The sequence below is a fragment of the Callorhinus ursinus genome, unplaced genomic scaffold, assembly GCF_003265705.2.
Source record: "Callorhinus ursinus isolate GAN/ISIS: 27379988/994484 unplaced genomic scaffold, GSC_fseal_2.0 scaffold74, whole genome shotgun sequence".
Classification (NCBI taxonomy): Eukaryota; Metazoa; Chordata; class Mammalia; order Carnivora; family Otariidae; genus Callorhinus; species Callorhinus ursinus.
In genome coordinates, this window is record NW_027397136.1 from 2484288 (window position 1) to 2501508 (window position 17221).

The window sequence follows — 17221 nt, forward strand, 5'->3', positions numbered from 1 at the left end:
GGCATGTATGCAAGTGGAAAGTCACAGAACTAGAGAATGAGTGAGACAGAACGCATGCTTGGAGTTATAATGTTCCTAGTGCTGACAATTTCAGGCAGGTGGGCATTTTAATAATTCTCTTTGATGATGACAATGTAAGACTTAAGAAAAACATATTAAAATTATTTTTGAAAACAGCTATCTTATAGTTGTATCATTAAAAAAAAACAGGTAGAAAAAAGGAAGGATAAAGTGTACCACTTATTCTGATAACTGCTCTGAGAAATATGTTCTTCCTCACAGGAGTAGAACACAATGTGCTAGTTGTAGAATTCTAAATACTACAGTCATATTGAGGGCCGCCCGACTGGCTCAATCGGTAGCATGTGACTCTTGATCTCAGGGCTGTAAGTTCAAGCCCCACCCTGGGTGTACAGATCACTTAAAAATAAAATCTTAAGAAAAATACTATACTCCTATTGAAAATTCAATAGTTATTATAGATGATTGAATGAGAACCAAAGCTGTTGAAGTCCCCCCTTTTCTCAATGTAGCCTGTAATACCCATAGCACAGTGCTCACTTTGAAACAGAGATCTCTGAGAGGGAACAGAAGTGGGAGCTTAAGTGCTATGGGTGTGCACACCAACCCTGTGAGGTAGGTAACATTATCCAAATGTTATAGATGAGGCCCATGAATCTCAGAGAAATAATGTGTCAAACTGGTAAAAGAGACAGCTAGAGGTACAATCTAGGTCTGATTAGCTGCCAGGCTGTTAACTAGGAAGAGAGACATTTATTTTCCACGAATACAATATTTGACACAGTAGATACTCAAAGAATCTGAAATGAATGGGCAAATAAATCATGTAATGCAGGGATGATTTGCTGAGGCTGTCAGCAGGAAAAGATGGTAAGGCTCCCTTCTACAGAATGGTTTTGCCAAATGTTTTGAACAACTAGTATTTTAAGCACTATACTGTGAGCTTCTTTTTTAAGGCAAGTACTGTCTCTTTCTATCCCTCACGCCTAGACTATGCTGGAACAAAGGAATATATTGTCTGACATTTCATCCTAATGCAGAGGATTCTATAATCATAGCTGTAAATGAGATTGTCTAGATTCGAACCAAATCAGTTTAAGTTTGTAGCCTTTCCTCTTCTAATGTTATAGTTGACCTTTAAAAAACAGGAAAAAAACCAAACCAAACCAAACCAAACCATGCAGCTTGTTTTGAAAAGCCCAATCTGCCCATGACACATTCTGTATAGAGCACACAGGGGCAGAGCCAGACTTTACACTAACAGCAAATACAATATGTAGGTTGTAAAATTCCAGCGGCGAAAAGAAGAAAATAATGCTGAGAGAAAGGCCATCTTGTGACAGCTGCTGTGGCTAAACGGACTGTGTTCAAGCTTTCCAGGGTTCCATGTGAGTTTACATTAAATCCAGCGTGGGTGCTTGACAATCACAGCGGGGGCTTCTTCATGACTTATAATCCGAACACACTGGTTGGCACCCACCACAGCACATCTGGAGTTTGTTAGACAACCTTTATTTTTTAGTTTTTTCATTGGCTCTGGCCCCTTCCTCTGATGCAGCCTCTCCAAGTGCTGCTTTGCCATGAATGAGTCAAGGAGACAAGGTACCCTGGGGTGGGTATGCAAATTGGGCCCATTTAAGCGGGTGACCCCCAAATCTGTAAACCCCTTGTTGCTTCACCTCTTTCGAACACTAGGAACTGCACACGAATGCCAAGAGCCCATCAGGCAGTGGCAGCTCTGCTTACTGGAAAGCCTGGTCAACGCTGACTGCCTCCTTGGTAGGAAATGGCCTTTGGATTGAGGCACATTCCAGCAATTCAAGGACTAGAAGCTTTAAATTAAAACAATATTGATGCCATATCCTCTTTCCAAAAGGCCTCTCCCTTGTCTAAAAGTCAGTACACACACTTAGAAAAAATTAAAGAATCAAATATCTTTGGCAAGACCAGTTCCTTCTTGCTCACAGCATCCTAGACACTCCGAGAGGGCAGGAATGTGAAACTTTACATGGAAAGCAGACAAAAAACACTGTTGGAAGGACTCCCAAGAACTACATTTATCTTTCTCTTTACATATATCACATCACTACAGAATATTCAGGGCATATAGTGAGATGGAAAGACATTAAGCTGCTCTTTTTTAAGATTATGAGTTCATAGATTAATGAATATCCTTAACTTTCACCTACTGAAAACATATAGCCTTGAGAATGAAGTAATCAAAAGCCACTATGAATGAAATACAGTACTCTAGTCTGCTAGACATTTTATTCTGTTTGGTGTCTGAAAGTAGAGGGACCAGGAACCACTTAAATCTTATGTCTATATATTTAGGCCTAACTACTTAGGAGAACCGATATTGCTAAATATACACACTCACAAACTAGTGAACGCCTTTCTTCAACAACATCCTCCTTTTTCATATATCAGCACCCCCCCACAGCAGTTATACAACAGACAAATATAAACTGTATTTATTTAAGGTATACAATGTGATGTTTTAATACTTGTATACATCATGAAATCACTACCACAATAAAGCTAATTGACATTTCTATTACTTCACAGTTACCTTTTTAAAGAACACTTAAAATCTACTCTTCGCAAATTTCAAATATACAATAGGATATTATTAACTATAGTCACCATGATGTGTATTAGATCCCCAGAACTTATTCATCTTGCATAACTGAAACTTTGTACTCTTTGACCAACACCTCCCCATCTTCCCCACCTTCCTAGGCCACTGCAATCACTATTCAACTCATATTATCAGCTTCGATAAGCCAAATTTCAGTTTTGAACTACTGGACAGATGTCTTTAATATTAAGCACATTCTTCCTGTTTTACTTAATAGGTATCCAAATACTAGATGATGTCTTCTTCCTGTGGCAAAATATTTTAGGACACTGGAAAAGATTCTTCTGCTTATAAATGGGCAAAGAATTATTTTTTTGCTGGTCATCGACCTATCCTATAGAAAAGGGAGATCTTTTGGTATTTATGTGGTTGGCCACATAAAACATAAAATCTATTTCTAAGCAGTTTTAATATTGGTCTACAAACAGAAATATCTTTATTGTTTAAATACTGATTCTTGTTAATTGGAACATTAAATATTATGTTAAAAATGCTATCAATTGATGACTGATCCCCCAGAGCAGAAAAGAAGAAATTCCTTCACTTGAAAAACTCTTTCCCAGTCTTACTACTTCAGGTAGAAGAGCAAGTCCAGGCAGACACAATGCACAGAAAATGTTACTGAGAATGCAGATGGTACCGGAAGACAGGACTTGCGGACACGGCAAGAGTGGCCAGCGAAGAGCATTAAGATAAAAAAGGGGATTTAGATTTTAAAATTCGGCTTTCTCTTCATTCTCAAAGATTTTTTTCCCCCAAGTTTTAAAATTATCATAAGATATATATAACATAAAATTTATCCTTTTAACCATTTTTAAGTGTCCATTAATGGTTGGACCGTTGTCCAACCATTAACAAAGGGGAAATGTTTAGCTTTTATTTTCACAGGTCTTACATAAATATGAAGCATTAAATTTGGGGAGGGATTAGGTCGGAAAAGAAAAGGGCAAAACTTTGCTCTTACCTTCAAAGCTTACTCAGCTCTGAGTAGCTAGAAATTGTTTAAGTAAAAACATACTTAGTGCCTTCTATAGTAGGACTTTGGTTGGATGTAAAAAATAAGCCTTTTTCATTTTAAGCGGGCAGAACTTTGCTAATTTCATCCAGCTATGTTAAAAAAACCCTCTCATAGAAGTCTTGTAACATCTTCTAAACCAGTGCTCTTACCAAGAGCACTCTCTAATTCCTAGGTAGAGCCAGAAGATTTGTGAAGAAGATTAAAGTCCCTGCTTATGAAAACTAACTAGAGGCGCGCCTGGGTGCCTCAGTTGGTTAAGCAACGGAACTCTTGATTTTTGGCTCAGGTCGTGATTGCAGGGTTGTGAGACTGCGCCCTGCAAAGACCTCTGTGCTGGGCGTGGAGCCTGCTTAGGATTCTGTCTGTCCCTTCCCTCCCCTCTCTCCCTCTGGGGGAAAAAAACAAACAAACAACCTAGCTAGATAAAAAGATCAGACGTCTAATATGAGACGCGAGACCTTAAAATATAAGCTGGCAAAGACAAAGGTAGAGAATGGCGTGAGAGCTGGTCTTACTGCCCCTCCACCATGGGCCTTCCCTGGCATTTCATTATACCTGCTGCTTGAGCTGCTGCACCAGACGATCCTTCTCCCGCTTCAGTGCAGCCACTTCCTCTTGGGTCTTTTTCTTAGAGGATGAAAGCTCCAAAAGAGCTATGTTGGCATCTTTTTCACTAATGGCAGCCAGAAGAGCTTCTTGCCTACAAAATAAAGAAAATTCCAGGACTTTCATTTAACCTCAAAACAATCCTTTGAAGTTACTATTATCACCCCCATTTTATGGGTGATGAAACCAAGGCTCAGAGAGTTTATATAGCTTGCCCAAGCTCACATTTGAAGTAAATGGTGCAGCTAGGAATCCCACTCAGGTTTCTCCACTCTAAATGTCTTTATCATGTGTTATACTGACATCTTAATAAAGAGTTCCTATTTATAGTTAGACTTAAAAAGTAAATAAAATTAATAACTTTTTAAAACTAAGAATAAAACTCTCACCCATACATTTTACCCATTTAATTCATTCTTTTGATAAGCATTCTGTACCTGCCAGACAAATTGAGGCATTACTGAAACTGAAAACATTCTTATGTATAGAGTGTGTAACAAATTGTAAACATTAGGAAACAGGATTTAGAAAATCAGCCATCTGTTCTTGGGACATTCTAAACATCTACAATTCTCTTTCTCTCATCAATGCAAATAAGTTTCCAGTCGTGGCTTTATTTGGCAATGATTTGTGCACTTTGAAACAATAACTTGAACCTTACAGATTCCTTGTGGTTTAGCTAACTACTTTTTGGTTCACATCCAGAAGGAAAAGAAGGTGGGATTTAGAAGAGGGGTGAACATGAGAAATTTACAAAATAATCTGAACGAAGTTGGTGAACAATTATTCTCCTTGGCAAAAATGCATTCCTCAATAGCTCATCTATTATTTAAATCATTTGTAAGAATGCAGATTTGATTTACAGGAACTATTTAAGTGGCCTGAGCTTTTGACCTGAGGAAATGCTGAATCTGAGAATGAAGTGCCCAAGTTTAACCTTGCTTCTGTCTTTTGTTAAGATAATTATGCTTCAATAGTAGTCATCTGGAAGAGTTTTAGTTTAGCCACAAACTGGAAGACTATCTTTTGCATATTCTGACAAGGATTTTCTGTTTTCTGGTTGGGTAGGTCTGGAGAACTCTGAACAAGCAGTACTAACAAATGGAGGAGATAGATCAGCTTACATCATGGAAATGAAGATTTGTTTAACCAGTCTTTGTTGTTGGAAGGGAAAAAGATTCTCATTGACCCCAGTGTAATTTTCCACTGTCCCCACACTCTATATAATTCTAAAAAACAGCAGACGGCTTATCCCATGAAGCTTTAGTCAACAGCAAAGGGATAACAATAGTCTAAATATATCCACTGACCACTTGAAAAAAATATGTTAAGTGGTGAAATAAGCTTAAAGGTGAAGGAGTTCAAGTTGGTCTCACTATGCACAATTTCCTGCTCATTGCTGTCATCTGTTCCCTTTGGGGAAGCTCAAAGACTGACAAAGCTGTAATGAGAAATGTGTTTTCTCAATAAGGGTGCTGCAGTATTTCTGTGCACCAATAGTCAGAAGTACACATTTAGCAGCTGGCAAATAACAGAAGATGAAAGATAAATTACTCTATCCAATCAGATGAAGTAAAGCGCACCCTTGCAAAATGGAATATACAAAGGTGATGGGATCTGAGTTCCATTCTGTGCTTAAGAAAAGCATCGTAATGGGAAATAGTAAAAATTATTCTATGTTGGTGAAGCATCTTGACTGAATTCCAAATTCTTTTATAAATGATATGCTTGACCAGCTAGGGTGGGTGGTACAGTTAATCTCTGGGGTAAAATGTCACATTCCCAAACTGCAATATGATATAACAGGTGACAATTCAGATTCTAAATTTTAAAATAAAGGATGTAGTACTAGACTCTGAGCCACTGGAATAATGCCTTTTTTACTAAGATACATAATTTAAGTCTTTTGTTCTTTTTATATAAAATCCAAATAGAAATTTTATTGTCATTTTTTTTATTGAGCATTGATAATATACTACAAATTGCACAGAATCAAACTTTCTCTCCCATACCCATTGCTCTCAACCAAAAATTCCCTAAAAGCTTAACATACCACTGTCTTTTCCATTTTAAAAGTATACTCCTAATAGTGATTTCTACATGTGTATGTGCCTAAAAAGGTCAATTGATAGTTAGGAGAATAAAATGTGTTGATTACATACCGCAATATAAGCATATAAACTTTGGGTAATGTCAGTATTTTTTATGGATATATTAGCTTTTATGTTTTTCTTTTGTTTTTGGAAAGAGAATATTGTTCTCTTGTCTACAATTTTGGTAAATTTGAAATAGACAACTACAGGGGAGAGCAATCTCTTAAAAATTTGGAAGATAGGCAAGAATATTAAAGCTAATAAATAGTAACAGCCATCTAATTTTTGGGAATAAGAAAAACTGCTGTTCCCTCAATACATTTGATAGAAAAGACCGTATGGTATGGTTGAACTTATGTGGTTAAGTTTTACAGAGAGCACTCAAAAGTGTTGAAACTAGAAAATTTTAAAGAACATCCTGCTTTTCAGAGGGAATGGAATTCAGAGTGGGAAAAAAAAAAGCAAATTACAAAAAGAATCTTATTTTTGTAGCCACTTAACTCTTAATATAATTGGTTCTTTGAAAAAAGAAAGGTATTTTCTGACAAAAGTAATATGCATTCCTGGAATAAAAACTGGAAGATCCAGAAAATTAAAAAGAAGAAGATAAAAATACCAGAAATAGTTCCTTTTAAATCAGAATCAATTGCTTGAGATGTGGAAGTCACCTATTCTAAGTCTAACATGGCTATTTTAAAGAAAATGAACCTTGATGTGGATTAATAATTGACTTCAAGAGCTTTACTAACTAAAGTCTATCTACAGAAAAGGAAGACTTGCTAGTGAAGCACATTCTGACTTCATTTCCCATGAGCCCCTAGGGAGTGATACAAGCACGTATAATGTGAAAGGTAATATATGTATGCCACAAGCCCAGAGCAAAATAAGAACTGCAATGCTCGTCCTGCTAAATTACTCTCCTTGTTCTGTTAATGTCTTTTCCTCAGTTAAAAAAAAGAAAAAGAAAATGTATACACAGAACCTTTCAAAGTGATTAGTGGCCCCCTACTGCTTGACTAACATGCCATATTACTTGCATAATGAGTAGGTAGTAGCAGAAATCCAACTTTAAGTCATTAAAGAGGTCTTGTCAATCCATCCCTGGTGCTTTAAACTACATAACAGTTGAACCTGCCCTTTGACCTGAAAATTCTAATAGAATCAAGATGTCCCTAAAAGTACTCTACTGTGTCATTTGAGCTTTAAGAAATAGTAAGACCACCTCCTCTGTCCCCTTCTCCCTTCTGAGAACATTTAGAAATAGGATGCAAATATCCAAGGCAAATAAATGGAGTGCAAAATCTTTTTGATAATGCCTGAATCTTTGATAACAACACAATATTAGCCTGCTATCACAAGTAAAAAAGAAATACAATCAGTGTTGGAATGATGGTGGTAAACAATTTAAGAGTGAGTTCTGAATATGTGAGTGTTTTTAATAGAAATGACAGACAGAAAAGGGGTATGAATGAAGGGATGCCACCAAGGTTTATTTTTCCCTCTTCCTCCAACTGGGTATTTCAAATTGAATGATTACACAATCATGTTTCATAAATTCCGTAATCCTGAAAACATCAGGAGAGAGATCAGAGGAAAGTAAGAATAAGGTCGGTTGCTTTAGATCTATTACTGTCATGGACATGTAAGCACAGTAATCTACTTCAATTTTAAAATAAACCTGAAATCTAGATTCTCTTATTGATGCCTCCTTGATTCTGATGCCTCCTTTACTTATTATTTAACCATTTAACTATCCAGAGTGAGTAGTAAACTACTGAGATATCTCTTCCACTCTCCCATATCATTTCCTGAAAAAATCCTTTTGATTATTATTTTCTCTAACTTCACTTACAGAGGGGACTCAGAGAGTAAGGTGGACACTCTACCTTAATTAAGCTCAGTGAAAACCAGCCTGTAGGTGAGCCTACTTGGGCAATCCTGACTGAAATGTCAGATCTTTCAAGCTCTGGTCACCGACTGTCTTATTATCTCTGTTCTAGGTACCCCAAAATATCTTTAATGTAGAATGTCAACACTAAATAAAACTTTTCATCTACCATAATAAATTTTTTTCCATGTTAATTAAAGCACTATATTCCTAGATCCAAAGGCTGACAACATCTAAGTAATTTGATTTCTTTGCTCTCCCCAACCAACATTCACATTTTGTTTGCTCTTCCTAATAGTTTTTAATGAGCCCATGACTTTGTATCTGCAAGTTCACTATCATAGTCACTACCATCTTTTTATCATGGGTCTACATCATTTTTTTAAGATTTTATTTATTTGAAGAGAGAGAGAGAGAGAGAGAGAGCGCACAAGCAGGGGGAGTGGCAGGCAGAGGGAGAGGGAGAAGCAGACTCCCCACTGAGCAAGGAGCCCCATGCAGGGCTCAATCCCAGGACCCTGGGATTATGACCAGAGCCGAAGGCAGGCACTTAGCCAACTGAGACACCCAGACACCCTGGGTCTATGCAATTCTTAAGCCCATTCTGATTTCACCATCCTTCTACAATGTCCTACTCTCCCAATTCACTTTCATCTGGTTTCTTACCACATTAAGTGCTTTGGCTTAATATCTGACCAGCTATAATTTTCAACCAACTTCTTCTTCATTGTCCTCCAAGGACCCTGTATCACTAAGTTACTACTTGTTTTCACTTAGGTTTATGCTAGGCTCTCTACCTGAAATGCCTGTAGCTTTCTCTCCTTTTAAACCTAACTCCTCACCTGACTGCTAATTTTTATCTATTCAGCATTTCCTTTCAGTAAATTCACTTTCAGTGATATTAACAGGCATGTGCTCTGTAAATGTCCTTCAATTCTTCTACACATGCAGGGCGCCTGGGTGGCTCAGTTGGTTAAGCGACTGCCTTCGGCTCACGTCATGATCCTGGAGTCCCGGGATCAAGTCCCACATTGGTCTCCCTGCTTGGCGGGGAGTCTGCTTCTCCCTCTGACCCTCTTCCTTCTCGTGCTCTCTATCTCTCATTCTCTCTCTCTCAAATAAATAAATAAAATCTTTTAAAAAAAAATTCTTCTACACATGCAAGGGTCTGCTTCCTCAACTATCTTATGTTTAAGTTTATGTCTTTAAAATTTTCTTTTAATGTTTCTATGAGTTTATTGGTTTTTCAATTTATTAACTCTAATTTAAAAATATTTTTAAACTTTTTATTTTTTATTGTGGTAAAATACATATAACATAAAGTTGACCATTTTAACCATTTTTAAGTGTACATTCAGTAGCGTTAAGTACATTCACACTGTTGTGCAACCAATCTCCAGAACTCTATCTCGCAAAACTCAAACTGTACCTATTAAAGAACTCCCCATTCTTCCTCCCCCTCCAACCCTTGGCAACCACCATTTACTTTCTGTCTTTATGAATCTGATTACTCTAGGAACCTCACATAAAGGGAATCACGCAGTATTTGTCTTATTGTGTCTGGCTTATGTCACTTAACATAATGTCTTCAGGGTTCATCTGTGTGGTAGCATGTGTCAGAATTTCCTTCTTTCTCAAGGCTGAATAATTTCCACTGTATGTATACGCCACACTGTTTATCCATTCATCAGTTGATGGACATTTGGGTTGCTTCCACCTCTGCCTATTGTAAATAATATCCCATCTTTAATTTTAAAAATATATAATTTTCCTTCTAGAGTCTTAATTTATGGCTTTGCACACCAGAAGCTTACAAATATTAATTTTCTGCATTGCATGTGCCTAAACCATTTACAATTTTTTCTTTTATTTGGTATGAGTTACTCTCTGCATTCTATATACTCTGATATTACTGTTTGTCTTTTATTGGCCTAAAGCCTTTGCTTCAAAATAACTGGAATATAAGCTCCATGAAAGCAGGATCTTCATCTGTTTTGTTTACTAATGTATCCCAAGTGCCAAGAATAGTTCCTGGAATGGAGTAGGCACTTTACAAATTTATCTTGAACCAACAGCTCCTCCAATACTGACTCCATTTCTATCCAATGTGGTGGTTTGCTTTCCCAACTGTTCCAATGTATTCACTTATTGAAGCTATTCCCTTATTTCATTTTAAGGTTTTTTTTTTTTATTTTTTGTTTTTTCCCCAATAGCATGGAAGGCTAGAGAGCACAGAGAGTGGGGAAAAATGTGAAAACATGAAGAAAACCAAGACTGGAAAAGAGACCACTAACTTTAGCTAATTTATATTTCACTTAAAGAGTTTTGTTTTTCTCTAAGTAGACAGATGACAACTGGAGTCATAGGCTCAATTCTAGATGCTGTAATTTAAGAGACAGTGTCAAAGTAGAGCATATCCAAAGGAAGGTGACAGGATGGGGTTATAAAAAGGCATGTTAATCCAAAAAGATTTATCCATATAATATGATAATTGCTGTCAGAATAGCAGAAAAAGACATTTAATCTGTGTTCCTCTAGAGGGCACAAATGGCATTAAAGGGAGGAAAATCACAAAGAGATTTCAGTTTATATAATGAACATCTAATGTATTAATTCTTGTTAACAAGTAGAATTGGAAGCCTAAAAACTGGTAGAGCTTTCCATGACTGGGTGTTTAAAGAGATTATCAGAGACACTGTATAAATGGTTTTGTTTCTGAGTTAGTCTATCCTCTTTAACTGTAGTATTTCAATAAAATGAATGAGACAATAAATGATAAGTGCCAATAAATCGCATGGACAGCAGATGTTCAAGTAATACAGTAGACAAACAAATCATCTTGGGTTGAGAATGTGGGACTTGAGAGGGACCTTATTTTGACAGGGACAGTGAGAAAGAGAAAGTGGCAAGTGTAAAAGCACAGGCATATGTGAAGACACACTGCATAACTGGATTCAAGGGTTTCTATGGGGAAAGAGAGACTGAAAAGGTGGCTTTGGATCAGAGTGGAGATGGTCCGGGAATAGCAGTAAGGAATAAACATAGATTATGAAATCCTTGAGGATTCTGACCTAACCTTGACAAATAGGGCTTACTCAAAATGCTGAATAAATGATTTGATTTTGATAATATGGTAGCATTAAAAGTTCCACAAAAGTAAAGGATTTAGAAAAGACTGATTTAGAGGCATACACCGGAGACTGGACGCTTCTCAAAGCAGAAAGGTCAGAATGTTACTGCTGGAGATGTATTATGAACAGAATTCTCATATTACAAAAATTATTTTTAAGGAATGAAGAATAAAATGATGCTGTCTGAATTGTGGATTCGAGTCACAGGTGGGACTATGACAAATCACTATATAATTCAATGAATATGAAATATAAAAATATATCACATTTATATATTGATGCTGGAAAGTAACTTTCTTTCTTTTTTAAGATTTCATTTATTTATGAAAGAGAGAGAGAGAGATAAGAGAGAGCGTGTGCACGTGAGCCTGGGGAGGAGCAGAGGCCCGATGCAGTACCTGATCTCAGGACCCTAAGATCATGACAAGAGCAGAAACCAAGAGTCAGACACTTAACACACTGAGCCACCCAGGCACCCCTGGAAAATAACTTTCAAATGTCCCAAATACAGACTATCTCAGGGCATTTGGTCCAATAATGCATGCTGGGGTCCTCCCTCATATAACCTTCTTGCAGCATAGTAGCAAGGCCTTTGCCCAGAATAATTTGGAATCTTCTCAATCTTCTCCTGCTTTAGTCTATTTCCTGAAATACGGGAAGAAAGCCAATTTATATTAAGAAATACAGTGATGTAAGAATGGGTAGAAAACTTATCCCAATACAGACTGACTTATTTTTCAGAAGTCCCTGAAAAGAATCAAAGTTAACACAATACATGTTCCTCTGGACAGACGCACGGACACCTGCAGGGACCCATGGGGAGCCAAGTGAACTTTGGAATACTCTGTGACATCTCAGATCTCCCTTGAGAGGACCCAGGAGATGGAAGAAAATAGCAGGAATCCTATGAGCAGAAAAGCAACCACTTTCTGGAAGGTAAGACATGCAGAGAAGTGAATCCGAGGCAATATTCGGGAAGATAGACAGAGGAGGGGAGGGAGCCTCCATCAGCCACTACCGGCAAGTGATAGAGCCCCGGAGCACAAAATCGGAACTTTTAGAAGTCTGCTCCACTGAGGAACGTTGCTCCAGTGGCGACGTGGGGGGGGGGGGCGGTATGGGGGGTGTGGAACCCTCACTGGGACAGTGTAGTCACAGGACTCTCGGGGTCACAGAAAGACTGGGGGTGCCTGACTGGCAGAGCTCCCAGGTATTGGAGTGGGGAATCCAGCTGCAAAGATGGAGCTGAAAAGTGGGCTTTCAGCTTGGGGTGGCCATAAACCCTGATCCGTGGCACAGTCGGGCCACTACTCCTCCAGCAGGGACCCAACAAGTGGCAGATCTGGGAAGACTCCCCTTCCTCCCCTGGGAGGAGCGGCATGGGAACACACTGCAGGAATCTGCTGGGTTTGGAGACTCCAAACGGGGTTGTGTGCCAGAGATAGAAACCATGGGTCACAGGCCGGGTGAGCACGGAGTGTGGCCAGAGACTGGGGAGAGAGGAGTGATTGACTGCTTTTCTATGAGGGCTGACTGAGGAGTGGGGCACTAAGCTCTCGGATCCTCTGGGTCCAGAGATAGGAAGGCCACCATTTTCACTCTCAGAAAGCATTCAGGGAACAAAAGCTCCCGAGAGCAAACCCGAGCAGATTACTAAGCCTGGCCCCTGGCAAGGGTGGGGCAATTCCACCTCCCGCAAAGACATTTGAGAATCACTGCAACAGGCCCCTCCCCCAGATCAGGAAGAACATCCAGCCAAGAACGGCAAAACCCCAGTGCTAGGGGAATACAGCACATAGAATTCATGGCTTTTTTCCCATGATTCTTTAGTGTTTCAAAGTTAATTTTTAAAATTTTCTTTATTTTTTTCTTTTTCTAATTTTTTTTGCTGAATTTATCTTCTTTCCTTTTTCAACCAACATCTTATCAATTCCTTTTTTAAAATCTCTAATTTTCATTTTTATAGTCATATTCTATCCCTTCATTGTATTTAACCTTATTTTTTGTACATATAAGTTTTTCTTTCTTTAAAATTATGGGATACAGTTTCTTCTAACAGACCAAAATATACCCTAAATATAGTGTATGATGTTTTCCCAGTCTCCTGCCTGATTACATTCTTTTTAAAATTTTTTTTTCATTCTTTTTTCAAACAACTTCTTACCAATTCCTCATTTAAAATATTTTTTATTTGATTTATTTTTTTAAAGATTTCATTTATTTATTTGACAGAGAGAGAGATAGCGAGAGCAGGAACACAAGCAGGGGGAGTGGGAGAGGGAGAAGCAGGCTTCCCACCGAGCAGGGAGCCCGATGTGGGACTCGATCCCAGGGCCCTGGGATCATGAATTGAGCTGAAGGCAAGATGCTCAAAGACTGAGCCACCCAGGCACACCTTAAACTCTTTTTAAATTTTCAGCTTTTCAGTCCTATTCCATCCCTTCATTGTATTTACCCTCATTTTTGTATATAAGTTTTTCTTTTTTAAAAATTTTGGGATGTAATTTCTTCTAACAGACCAAAATACACCCAAAATCTAGTGTGTGGCCCTGTCCTATTCACCAGCCTGATCATATTCTTTTTTCTCCCCCCTTCTTTCCCCCATGGTTTCGGGTCTCTTCTGATTTTTTTAGTGTATATTTTTCTGGGGTCTTTGTTGCCCTATTAGCATTTTGTTCTCTCACTCATCTATTCTCCTCTACACAAAATGACAAGACAGAAAAACTCACCTCAAAAAAGAGAACAAGAGGCAGTACCGACTGCCAGGGACCTAATCAATACAGACATATTTGTAAGATGTTGGAACTAGAGTTCAGAATGATGATTATAAAGATACTAGCTGGGCTGGAAAAAAACATAGAAGATACCAGAGAATCCTTTTCTGGAGAAATAAAAGAACTAAAATCTAACCAAGTCGGAATCAAAAAGGCTATTACTGAGGTGCAATCAAAAATGGAGGCTCTAACTGCTAGGATAAATGAGGCAGAAGAGAGAATTAGTGATACAGAAGACCAAATGATGGAAAATGAAGAAGCTGAGAAAAAGAGACATAAACAACTACCAGATCATGAGGAGAGAATTCGAGAGATAAGTGATACCATAAAGCGAAACAACATTAGAATAATTGGGATCCCAGAAGAAGAAGAAAGAGAAAGAGGGTCAGAAGGTATACTGGAACAAATTAGAGCAGAGAACTTCCCTAATTTGGGGAAGGAAACAGGCATCAAAATCCAGGAGGCACAGAGAACCTCCCTCAAAATCAATAAAAATAGGTCAACACCCTGACATCTAATAGTAAAACTCACAAGTTTCAGAGACAAAGAGAAAATCCTGAAAGCAGCTCGGACAAGAGGTCCATAACCTACAACAGTAGAAACAATAGATTGGCAGCAGACCTAGCCACAGAGACCTGGCAGGCCAGAAAGGACTGGCATGATATATTCAGGGCACTAAATGAGAAAAATACGCAGCCAAGAATAAATAATACTATATCCAGCTAGGCTGCCATTGAAAATAGAAGGAGAGATAAAAAGCGTCCAGGACAAATAAAAGCCAAAAGAATTTGCAAACACCAAACCAGCCCTACAAGAATTATTGAAAGGGGTCCTCTAAGCAAAGAAAGAGCCTAAAAGTAACATAGACCAGAAAGGAACACAGACAATATACAGTAACAGTAACCTTACAGGCAATACAGTGGCACTAAATTCATATCTTTCAATAGTTACCCTGAATGTAAATGGGCTAAATGCCCCAATCAAAAGACACAGGGTAACAGACTGGATAAAAAAACAAGACCCATTGATATGCTTTCTGTAAGAGACTTATTTTAGACCCAAAGACACCTCCAGATTTAAAGTGAGGGGGTGGAAAACCATTTACCATGCTAATGGACATCAAAAGAAAGCTGGGGTGGCAATCCTTATATCAGACAAACTAGATTTTAAACCAAAGACTAAAATAAGACATGAGGTAGGATACTACATCATATTTAAAGGGTCTATCCAAAAAGAAGATCTAACAATTTTAAATATCTATGCCCCTAACATGGGAACAGCCAATTATATAAGCCAATTAATAACAAAATGAAAGAAATACATTAATAATAATACAATAATAATAGGGGACTTTAACAGCCCCCCTCACTGAAATGGACAGATCTAAGCGAAAGATCAACAAGGAAATAAAGGCTTCAAATGACACACTGGACCAGATGGACCTCACAGATATATTCAGAACATTCCATCCGAAAGCAACAGAATACACATTCTTCTCTAGTGCACATGGAACATTCTCCAGAATAGATCACATCCTGGGTCACAAATCAGGTCTCAACTGGTACCAAAAGATGGGGATCATTCCCTGCATATTTTTAGACCGCAATGCTTTGAAACGAGAACTCAATCACAAGAGGAAAGTTGGAATGAACTCAAATACATGGAGGCTAAAAGGCATCTTCCTCAAGAATGAATGGGAAATTAAATTAAAGAAACTAAATTAAATTCAAAAAGAATTAAAAATTTCATGGAAACAAATGAAACTGAAAGTATAACTGTTCAAAATCTTTGAGATACAGCAAAGGCGGTCCCAAGAGGAAAGTATATAGTAATACAAGCTTTTCTCAAAAAACAAGGAAGGTTTCTGGGGCACCTGGGTGGCTCAGTCTTTAAGGGTCTGCCTTTGGCTCAGGACAATGATCCCAGAGGCCTGGGATTGAGCCCCACATCAGGCTCCTGTTCAGCGGGAAGCCTGCTTCTCCCTCTCCCAGTTCCCCTGCTTGTATTCCCTCTCTCACTATCTCTGTCAAATAAATAAATCTTAAAAAAAAAAAAAAAAGAAACAAGAAAGGTCTCAAATACACAACCTAACCCTACACCTAAAAGAGCTGGAGAAAGAACAGCAAATAAAGCCTAAACCCAGCAGGAGAAGAGAAATAATAAAGATCAGAGCAGAAATCAATGAAATAGAAACGAAAAGAACAGCAGAACAGATCAATGAAACTAGGGGCTGGTTCTTTGAAAGAATTAATAAGATTGATAAACCCCTGGCCAGACTTATCAAAAAGAAAAAAGAAAGGACCCAAATAAATAAAATCATGAATGAAAGAGGAGAGATCACAACCAACACCAAAGAAATACAATTATAAGAACATATTATGAGCAAATATATGCCAGCAAATTACATAATCTGGAAGAAATGGATGCATTCCTAGAGATGTATAAAATACCAAAACTGAACCAGGAAGAAATAGAAAACCTGAATAGACCCATAACCACTAAGGAAATTGAAGCAGTCATCAAAAATCTCCCAACAAAGAAAAGCCCAGGGCCAGATGGCTTCCCAGGGGAATTCTACCAAACATTTAAAGAAGAATTAATAGCTATTCTTCTGAAACTGTTTCAAAAAAATAGAAATGGAAGGAAAACTTCCAAACGCATTTTATGAGGCCAGCAGTACCTGATCTCCAAACCAAAGACCCCATCAAAAAGGAGAACTACAGACCAATATCCCTGATGAACATGGATGCAAAAATTCTCACCAAAATACTAGCTAATAGAATCCAACAGTACATCAAAAGGATTATTCACCACAACCAAGTGGGATTTATTCCTAGGCTGCAAGGGTGGTTCAACATCTGCAAATCAATCAATGTGATACAATACATTAATAAAAGAAAGAACAAGAACCATATGATCCTCTCAATAGATGCAGAAAAAGCGTTTGACAAAGTACAGCATCCCTTCTTGATTAAAACTATTCACAGTGTAGGGATAAAGGGTACATACCTTAATATCATAAAAGGCATCTATGAAAAACGCACAGTGA

The 17221-nt window shown here is 38.0% G+C and overlaps 1 protein-coding gene and 1 long non-coding RNA gene across 13 annotated transcripts in view; one reads left to right on the plus strand and one right to left on the minus strand.

Annotated features, from left to right (window-relative positions):
- The window catches only part of ERC1 (ELKS/RAB6-interacting/CAST family member 1), a 582903-nt gene that overhangs the window by 143045 nt on the left and 422637 nt on the right, over window positions 1-17221 (minus strand). For all 12 annotated transcript variants that reach the window (XR_012376469.1, XR_012376467.1, XR_012376468.1 and 9 more), the window contains one exon: window positions 4236-4380. Coding sequence is in view for 9 of the 12 variants with exons in the window: in XM_073886912.1 (XP_073743013.1) it covers window positions 4236-4380 (145 nt within the window). In the remaining 3 variants the exon portion in view is untranslated. The remainder of the gene's footprint in view (window positions 1-4235; window positions 4381-17221) is intronic.
- The window catches only part of LOC141371506 (uncharacterized), a 60390-nt gene continuing 55331 nt past the window's right edge, over window positions 12163-17221 (plus strand). Inside the window, exon 1 of the long non-coding RNA XR_012376506.1 lies at window positions 12163-12334. This is a non-coding gene — a long non-coding RNA (uncharacterized lncRNA). The remainder of the gene's footprint in view (window positions 12335-17221) is intronic.